We start from the raw sequence: 10,195 nt of genomic DNA, 5'->3' as shown, positions 1-10,195 counted from the left end.
AAAAAATAAAGAAAAAATACACTATAATTAAAGGGAACTATATTCGTGAACAACGAAAAGCGGGGTCATTAATTGTGGTCTTGGGCCTATTAAGCTCAGCTGCTGAATCCAACTTCCGATTTGGTCAATGTCTATTTGATGCTTGAGAAAAAAATATGTATTTGCATCCAATTCATTGATATCTTAAATAACTAAAGGCATTTCAGATTAATGTCATGAATGGGAAATTTCTGAGTTAGAAATTGAGGGCGAAGTAAGTGCTGAATTTAACAAATAATACAGTAAAGAAGGAAAACGTTTGTTTGATTAAGATAGTATAAAATCGGTTGACGGACACCTGTTCCGCATTAATTGTAAAGCGCAAAATAACCAAATAGACCTGTTTACAAGTAAACACTGCATACCAACTGTTAGAAGATTTGGCATGCACAATGCGTTATTTTGAGAACAAATTAGCAGACTATAAAGCTGGTTCAGAGGTCCTGATCGATAAGAGTAAATGGATAGGATGTATTGAGTCACTTGTAAATACAACTTTTGAAAAATTACCACCCAGTTCAGACTCCTGTGATGGAGGATTGTATGTTGGAAACATTGGTGTGGCTTACATGCTGTATTACTTGTCTAAGCAAGAGTCTTTTAAAGAAAGGAAAACAACATTTTTAGAAAAGGCAGAAGCATATGTGAAAGTTAATCTTGAATACCTCTCGCATCATCATTGTAAAGACCCACCATCTGCTTTCATCCTAGGACCAGCAGGCATCACTGCCACTGGGTGTCTCTTAGCCCAGGAAGAGGGCAACATCAGCCGTGTTGATCAGTTTGGTGAAATGTATGCTGCAGCTGCTGAAAAATGCCTGAAAATAGATTTCTTTAAGCATGGGTCGGATGAAATGTTAATAGGCAGGGCTGGTTATTTGAGTGGTGCATTAGCTTTACAACAAAAGCTAGGCAAAAAGGTTAATATTTATAAAACTTAAATGCATTTAAACCTAATTTGTTGAGAGGGTTTGTACATGTACCAGGGCCTTAATTGTGGGAAGGTATTTTGTACCTAATTTGTATCTAATAAATTGGATCTAGATATAAGGAGATGCAGTATGAATGTCAATGAGACAACTCTCAATTTATTAAGGCACGATTTGTAAAAAGTACATCATCATGATTATAGGTCGAAGTACCACCTTCAACATGTTCAAAAAAGAGCTTGACTCACACCTAACAGCAAGCTATAAACAATAAAACATGATCAATAAAGAGCCCCAAAACGACTAGTGTAAAAAAAATCAAACAGTCATGACAGTGATCATTTAAAAGGAAAACCAATGGACTTATCTATAAACATGATAAACTTGATAAAAAAAAAAAAAAAAAAAAAAAAAAACAAGAAACACTTTTGAACAACATCAACTAATAACATGAATGACAACCACTAAACAATATATACATGTACATTTGTATCAGCTATAGATATACTTTTGACCTCTGGACTGGAGATAACACTGGTTGTTTCAGTAATCTTTTTTAGATTCAATGATATTGTTTGCCTGAAATTAGTGGAGAATAAAGGCTTTTTCCCCTGGAGAAGAATCCCAATTTGAAAAAAAATGGCTTAAAATTATTCCCAAAAAGACAACTTTTTTCCCAAACAGTGCAGTCTCAGTAGTAATTGTGCATGAATAAAAACTGAAAAACACTCATTTAACCATTTTTCATGCCCAAAATGACTGTATGTGCAGATTTGAGGGTCTATTTATGTATAATCATTGACAAAAAGGGGTCTTATTTCAAAGCAGGGGTTGACTCTTGAAAGGGGGTCTGTAAATTGAAGTTTCAGTCAAATTTGTGGTTTATTTTAAATTTCCCAATTTGATGAAAATGACGCATATTTTCCCAATAAAAAAGGGTAGAGGTAGTTTTGAAAAAAGCCAACAATATCACTGAGATTTAAAATGGGGCATATTTTACATGTATTGCAATTTATTATTTAAATCATATTTTAAGTACTAATGTACCACAGAGCTTTTTAAGAAGTTGTATAAACCTGAATTGATTAAACAGAAACAACAAACATTAGGGGTTTTTATAATAAGCTGTGATATTTTGTTATTAGTTAATGAGGTACCCAGATCCATTATAAATGGCATACATGAGCCATAGCCATGTAAAATATTAAAAGAGATGGTTTTGTAAAGTTATGCCTAATTGGCCTAACTCAGCAAATTTGTAAAGTTAATTAATAGAAATATTTTATTTGAATGTTTTCAGGTGTTAAATGACACAACATTGAATCAGCTGTGTTCTGTAATGATAGAATCAGGACAACAACATGCAGCTAAACACCTCTCAAAATCACCTCTTATGTATGCTTATTATGGAACAGAATACTTGGGTAAGATCACTTACATCTTAAAAATGTATTTTCTTCCTGAGTGAAGAACAGATAAACTTTTGAAATTGATGTTTAACAATTTTTTTTTTATTAATTATGCAAAATGATGCAGGTACACTCAAATTTATAATTTTTCAAATTGTATACTTTCCAAAAGATGAATAAAAACCTTCCAAATTTTTAACAATAACATTTGTGTAAAGACATCATCTGTTTAAGAGAGAGCAATATCTCTTGCACGTTAAAGACACCCTTGTAGATTTAGAAAAAGAGCAGGCTAATGCCGCTACAAGGCAGCATTCGCACCCACAAAGTGGAAAGGGATTAATATAAGTTGCAAAACTTGTTTCCCAATCCACTATAAATAAATATGTTTAAACTAAACATCATCTGTTTTGGTGCTTACATCATTGTTTGTATAAAACAACAGAATAATATGCATAGTACAAAATGTAGTAGGCAAAGACTTAAGTAAATTTTTCCTTGCAATGTCAACCATTTGTTAAAATTTGTTTATGATCAGGTCAGTTTACTTAAAGGAGAACCACTAATACTTGTACAACTGAATACCTTAATACATGCATATTACCTATGGCACATATAAAACATGTATCAACTGTTGCATTGAATACTTTAGTGGTCAGGTGGATAACATATTTGTATGACTGAATACTTAATAAAATGTTTTTTACTCGCATCATCTGTTACATTGAGTTTGAACACTTTTGTAGTTCAATGAGTAAGATGTATGTATGATTTAATACCTAACAAAATCATCTCTAACACATGTCAACTTTGGACCTAATACTTTTGTTGTCCGTGAATAAATGTGGATGAAATATTTTACAAATCAGACCATAACGTCTCTGGAACTGAATAAAAATGAAAAAAGTGAGGGCTATACATGTATTACAAAACATATAATTGATTTACTTTTATCAGGTGCAGCACATGGTTTGTCAGGGATTTTCCAAATGTTAATGAGTTTTCCAGATTTTTTCAAATCCACAACTTCAGCTGAGGGAATTGTTAAGAGTGCTGTGGATTATTTCCTAACATTGGAGGATGCAGATGGGAATTATCCACCAGCCATGGATGAGGTTGGTTGCCCCAGACCTGATGGGGAAGAACTGGTTCATTGGTGTCATGGAGCTCCAGGTAAATGCAGAAGATATTCAATAAAATATATATATTTTTTATATTATTTAATGTTTTCCAAGAGGAGGTTATTAAATATGTCTAGATTTTACATAAACAGTATCAAACATTGAACATCTGCTGTCAATAATAAATTTGTAAGTGGACAAAATCATAAAGCTCCTGACTTGGGATTGCTACATTTACACAACCAAGATTGATCTAATACTTTAGTAATAATGTATAAGTCCTTGATATACTTAAAGGTCTTTATTTTGTGTGTTATTAAACACTTTTTTTAATGCTGAAGACATAGAAAAATAGATATTTATAAACAAATGTTTGACAAGCAGCCATTGGAATCGGTTTGTTTCCCAGCCATAGCAGAAGGGGCATTAAGATTTACCCTTGTGCATCTGTATGTACATCTGAAATTTGGTTTTCTTCTCTAATTTTAGTTTGCCTCAATCAAATCTTATGAAACTTATATACAAAGCTTAATATCACAAAATTCAGATCAAGTTTGAATTTAGGTAGCTTCACTTTACCCTTTCTAGAGCTATGCCCTTTATTAATGGAAAAATTGTTGAATTGGTTCCTGTTAACCTGATTTTGAAAAAAGATTTGAAGTTAATGTCGGGTGATCAGCATTTGTTGTTTTTTGAACAATTTTACCATCTACAAATACACTCTGAATTTCTCAGTTTTACCATGTATAATGTAAATTGATAATAACAGATAGCTTGTACTTTGTGGTGATTAGGAAAAATTCGGAAAAAATGTTCTTGTTCACACCATGTAAAAAGCATTTGGTGTGATATGGCCTTTCAGGTGGTATCAACACATCTAGTTTAATTTCGACATTAGATCCATGTAACATACATTTTATATACATTTTAATAATTTCAACTTATTGTAGGTGTAATCTACATGTATGCCAGAGCCTACAAAGTGTGGGGTGATGATAAATACCTGCAAGCTTGTATCAGATGTGGAGAATTGGTATGGAAGAAAGGGCTTTTAAAGAAGGGTCCAGGAATCTGCCATGGAGTGGCAGGTAGTGGATATGTTTTCCTGCTTCTCTTTAGACTTACCAATGACAAGAAATATCTCCATAGAGCTTTGATGTTTGCAGAGTTTATGTTCACCACAGAGTTTAAGGAGCAGGCAAAGGTACCAGATAGTCCATACAGTCTCTATGAAGGATGGGCTGGTACAATTTGCTTTTTGTCTGATTTGATGCAACCAGATAAAGCAGAGTTCCCATTTTCTAATGTTATTTTCTGAAGAATAGATAGTTTTCTATTTGATATTGCAATTGAATAACAAAGAAAGTGTCAACAATTGAGCTTCAGAAATTACTTGATTTCTGTAAAATATGTAGACAGAAATAAAGACAAAAGTATTATCTTTTTTAATTGCATACTCATACCTGTATTTGTAAACTATACACCTTATGGCTATTTTGGAAATCTTTCCTGTTTGATCTTTTGACATCATACAATAATCATTTTTGCATTGTGGTGTCAGATATTTTCTATTTTGATGTCAAAATTTTATGGGAACTTTTGTGATGTCCAGTAATGGCAACAAATAGCGATTAGGTGTATTACTAAAAGGGAATTGACTTGTTTGTTTTAGTCAAATAACGAATTGTTCTGTATTAATATTGTTATTATGGTTGAAGGTCCCATTCAATTATATTAGTGCCAAATGTTATTCATTGATAACTGAATATTAATCTGATTTTATGACATTTTTATACATTTTTGTAGTGCCGTATTTTAAAAGTGTTAGTAAAAGGGGCCATATCAATTTTTGGAGGAAATATAAAGACATTGATTAAATTGATTCTTAAGCATGTTTAGTTTAAAAATCAAATATTATGAGACTTGTCCCAAGTTTCACTATCAGCATATAAATTTAATTTGTGTTGTCTGGCATCATCATTATTATCTTTTTTGTAGTTCATGTTCATCCTGAACATGCATGAAACATTTGCCACTGGACATTAGGCAATCCTTTAAAACAGCTTTACAAAATTCAACCAAGCTTGTGAATACTTAAATTTTAAATCTGACTTACCCATTACTTAAAATATCTATATATTAATCTTTTAATGCTTGGAAACAACATGACAGATTTCAACCAACTATGGACAGGTTTTTTTACAGGACATGCAGTGGTGCACCTGCTATTTTACTTTTCAATCTAAGTAATTTTTGTTTTTTTTTCCATACCAAAACAGTGTATTAGCCTTTTCATGATATATTATTTGGAGACGAAATATGGAACACATCTCCATTTATATAAGACTGGCACATCTTATTAAAAAGATATCTGGGTAAATTTTAGACAGAAATACTCATGTATGATTATAATATTTACGTTTCATTAAACTGGTATGTTCATGAATTATTGTTAAAGCATTCAAGTTCACTTCAGATAACAAGTACCATATTGAATATGTATATAGGATTTTCTTTTTGTAATATTTTTTTGGCCATATTTTATTGTTGTCATTGAAATCTTATAGCCAATAAAGTGTGATGTATTAATGTTATACACTAAAAGTGTTCATTTGATGTCATATGGCTTCTTTTAAGTTTATAAGTCATTTCTGAAAATGGGTAACTGCTTTTGCGGGATTTCTATATAACTATATTTGAATCAACCATATAAAGGAAAATGTATTTTGTATATTATTAGGTTGTATAGATGCATGCACGGTATTTAAGCTTTGCTTACATATATCTTGATTTTACTGTAACAAATAATCAAATACAAGTATCTATTTACCTACCTCTACTAAAGATTGCTAGTGGAACTCATGATTTCATACATATTCCAGCTATAAATCACTGCATAATGAATTTATTTTGATAATCACTTTTGATGTTAGTGGTACATTGTTCGACATAAACCTCTTACACGGAGACATAGTTCAAATGTGTTTCTTTTCTTTGAGTTATTCACAGAATTTTAAAATCATTGACAAGATCTTTTATATTATTAGACCCTTCTTAGCAATCTAGTTCAAAGGGCTACAGATCTTTACTATCACTTTGAGCATCAATCATCTGTTTTAAGTGTATTTTTACAAAATCTACACCTTTGAAACTATTGGAACTGTATCATCCTTTTCAAAAAGTTATTGCTGCTGAACTTATGCATTGAATATACAGGATCTTAAGAGACTCTTATTTTAAATCTTTGTTATTAAATTGTTGTTTAAAATTCATGACATTGACATATTTGATATTATTTTTTAATGAACTTGAGGTCATAAAAGTAAGAAAATAAAAATGTATGACTTTACAGGGTATGGCTTAATTTGAACAGTCAATTAGTATTTTAATTTGGTCTCATATGAGGTTTGTTTCATGCAATGCCATTTTTGTGATTATGTCTTAAATATAACATAGTAAAAGAGGGCATTAAAAACTTAATCATTGAAAAACTAACAAGTAACATTTGATTCATACTTTCATAAGTTAAATTTTTAAATGTTTTCTGAAGCCAGGAGAGTATTAACCAATATTACTGCTCCCAATTAGATTCAATTGATTTACAGTTTTTTATTGTCGAGCCTGCAACTTTTGTCGCAGAAAGCTCCACATAGGGATAGTGATCCGGCGGCGGCGTTAGCTAACTTCTTAAAAGCTTTATTTTTTTGAAGGTGGAAGACCTGGATGCTTCATACTTTGTAAATAGATGCATCATGTTAAGAAGTTTCCAGCTGTCACATGTCAAATGTCCTTGACCTCATTTTCATGGTTCAGTGACTACTTGAAAAAAAAGTTAAGATTTTTTGTAATGTTAAATTCTCTCTTATTATAAGTAATAGGATAACTATATTTGGTATGTGTGTACTATGCAAAGTCCTCATGCCTGTTAGACAGTTTTCACTTGACCTCAACCTCAATTCATGGATCAGTAAACAAGGTTAAGTTTTGGTGGTCAAGTCCGTATCTCAGATACCATAAGCAATAGGAAAGTATATTCGATGTATGGAAGGATTGTAAGGTGTACATGTCCAACTGGCAGGAGTCATCTGACCTTGACCTCATTTTCATGGTTCAGTGGTTATAGTTAAGTTTTTGTGTTTTGGGTCTGTTTTTCTTATACTGTATGCGATAGGTCTACTATATTTTATGTATGGAATGATTGTAAGGTGTTCATGTCTAGCTGGCAGTTGTCATCTGACCTTGACCTTATTTTCATGGTTCAGTGGTTATAGTTAAGTTTTTTAGTTTTGGTCTTTTTTTCTGATACTATATGTTATAGATCATCTATATTTGTTATATGGAAATATTTTATGATTTATATGTCAGTTGCACAGTTTTTATTTGACCTTGACCTCATTTTCACGGTTCAATGCTCAGTGTTAAGTTTTTGTGTTTTAGTCTCTTTTTCTTAAACCATAAGCAATAGGTCAACTATATTTGTTGTATGGAATTCGAAGAATTGTTAGCTGTACATGTCTGCCTGGCATGGTCCGTCTGACCTTGACCTCATTTTCATCGTTTATTTGTCAATGTTTAGTTTTCTTGGTTAATGTTAAGTTTATTTGACAGTTGTAATAAAGCTTTATGTTAAGGACTATCAACATAATATCAATGATAATTAAAGAAGGGGAGACATTTCAATGTGTGCACTCTAGTTAATCTACAAATGATTTGACACATTTTATGTTCAATAGAAATGAATAATTTTCATTTTTTTTTTTATTTATAACAAATGAATGCTTATAGGATAAAGTCTTCCTGAAAAATGTTTGCCACTGGATATTAAGCAAACAACAACCAATCACTCGTAGATTAGAATCATGACAACTTGCTTTATTCATTTATCTTACACATGAGGGTATTGCAAGGGTGGTTCATTTGTCCTTTTTTTGTCTCACCAATCTTATATATTTTATTTTATTAACAAACAACAAAGATATTTAATTAGTTTTTACACTTTTGGAGTAGTCTTTTTTTTTTTAAACAAACTAACATGTTTAACCCCGCCACATTCTGTATGAATGTGCCTGTCCCAAGTCAGGAGCCTGTAATTCAGTGGTTGTAGTTTGTTTATGTGTTACATATTTGTTTTTTCGTTCATTTTTTGTATCTAAATTTGGCCGTTAGTTTTCTCGTTTGAATTGTTTTACACTGTTATTTCAGGGCCTTTTATAGCTGACTATGCGGTATGTGCTTTGCTCATTGTTGAAGGCCTTTTAGTGACCTATAGTTGTTAATTTCAGTGTCATTTTGGTCTCTTGTGGAGAGTTGTCTCATTGACAATCATACCACATCTTCTTTTTTTATAAGTAAAAGTTCAACTATACTGAACAATAGTAGAACTATAACCAACAATAGTAGAACTATAACCAACCATAGTAGAACTATAACCAACAATAGTAAAACACTGAACAAACTTAAAAGTACACTGAACAAAAGTAAAACTACTCTTAGTGATATAGCAGACTTTGATTCTGTAGTAATTTAAACTAATTATTCATAGAGACAATTTTAAATACAAACTAAGCTTTATCATTATTTAATATTATTACATTTAATTATCATAATAATTAAAATATAAACCATGACAAATTGCATAATATTTTATTTCTTTGTTTAACTTATTGATTAACATTGCTAAAAACAGACGAAAAATTATACTGTTCACAAACATTTGTTTAGGGAAATCTGCATTATTGATGATCAGTATATCAAAAACCCAGTGGTCACCTAGGCTATTTAAGAGTGGTTTTCCACCACCTTTAAATGTGGCACAACACACTTGGATATCAAGCCATATCTCATGATAAATATAGTTTTTGAGATTTTGAGATAATATGAGATACTTTTGTAAATTACTCTGAATCATTCTGTTTATCCTCAACATTTGTTTTATGGTAGAGATTGCATGATACTGACTTGATATATAAATCTTCAAAGGCTTATCCCTACCTTTTTGAAAGACAAAATGTAGTACATTGATCATAACATTCTCTTCATCCTATCCATGAACATTTCAAGAAATTTATCAATGTGATATACACTCAAGATATTCAATTAATGCAATCTTTACCCACAGTGCTTACAAGCACTTTGATTTGATTATCCTTTTGGTATCTTCTGTATTTTTTTACATATAAAATCTTTTAAAGTGATATAAATATTAGAGTCACAATTCCTAGTGAGAAAATATGATCATTTAAGAACAACATTTACTTATGTTTATACTATAAACTTTATAATGGATTTATTTTATTGTTGTGTTATAATGTTGCTGTTAATATTGTTTATGCTTGTTGGAATTTGTTAAAGGAGATTTCTTATATATGTGCCATGATTTTTTATTGTATAAAATATTTTGATTCATCTATATTAAAAATTGAACTTTTTATTGTTTTGGTCTTTTGAAGTAATTTATCTGTTTTTAGCTAGTTATGCTGAATGCATTACAGTATGACTGTCTCTAACAAGTGTGGGAGATAATGGGCTTTAAATATTATCGTCAGTTTTTTCAAAGCAAAAACAATTTGGTATTCACCTTTTACCTACAAAGCCTGGTCACCTTGGATCTAGAACAATGTGTTAGGTTGGATTAACATACTGTAAGCCAACTTCATTTTGACTTTAACCCTTTCTATTCCTTTTCGTGGCAATTTAA

At 31.1% G+C, this 10,195-nt stretch overlaps 1 protein-coding gene across 1 annotated transcript; it reads left to right on the top strand.

The window, feature by feature from the left end:
• Nucleotides 1-249: 249 nt before the first annotated feature.
• Nucleotides 250-9,926, top strand: LOC143047980 (lanC-like protein 3). Its single transcript, XM_076221360.1, has 4 exons — nt 250-959; nt 2,269-2,392; nt 3,335-3,550; nt 4,449-9,926. Exons 1-4 carry the CDS (start codon nt 432-434, stop codon nt 4,814-4,816), a joined length of 1,236 nt encoding a protein of 411 aa, XP_076077475.1. The 5' UTR covers nt 250-431; the 3' UTR covers nt 4,817-9,926.
• Nucleotides 9,927-10,195: the final 269 nt, after the last annotated feature.

Source organism: Mytilus galloprovincialis, chromosome 10, assembly GCF_965363235.1.
Source record: "Mytilus galloprovincialis chromosome 10, xbMytGall1.hap1.1, whole genome shotgun sequence".
In the NCBI taxonomy this organism is placed as follows: Eukaryota; Metazoa; Mollusca; class Bivalvia; order Mytilida; family Mytilidae; genus Mytilus; species Mytilus galloprovincialis.
Note: the sequence above shows the minus strand (reverse complement) of the source record. Positions and strands in the feature narration are given on the sequence as shown.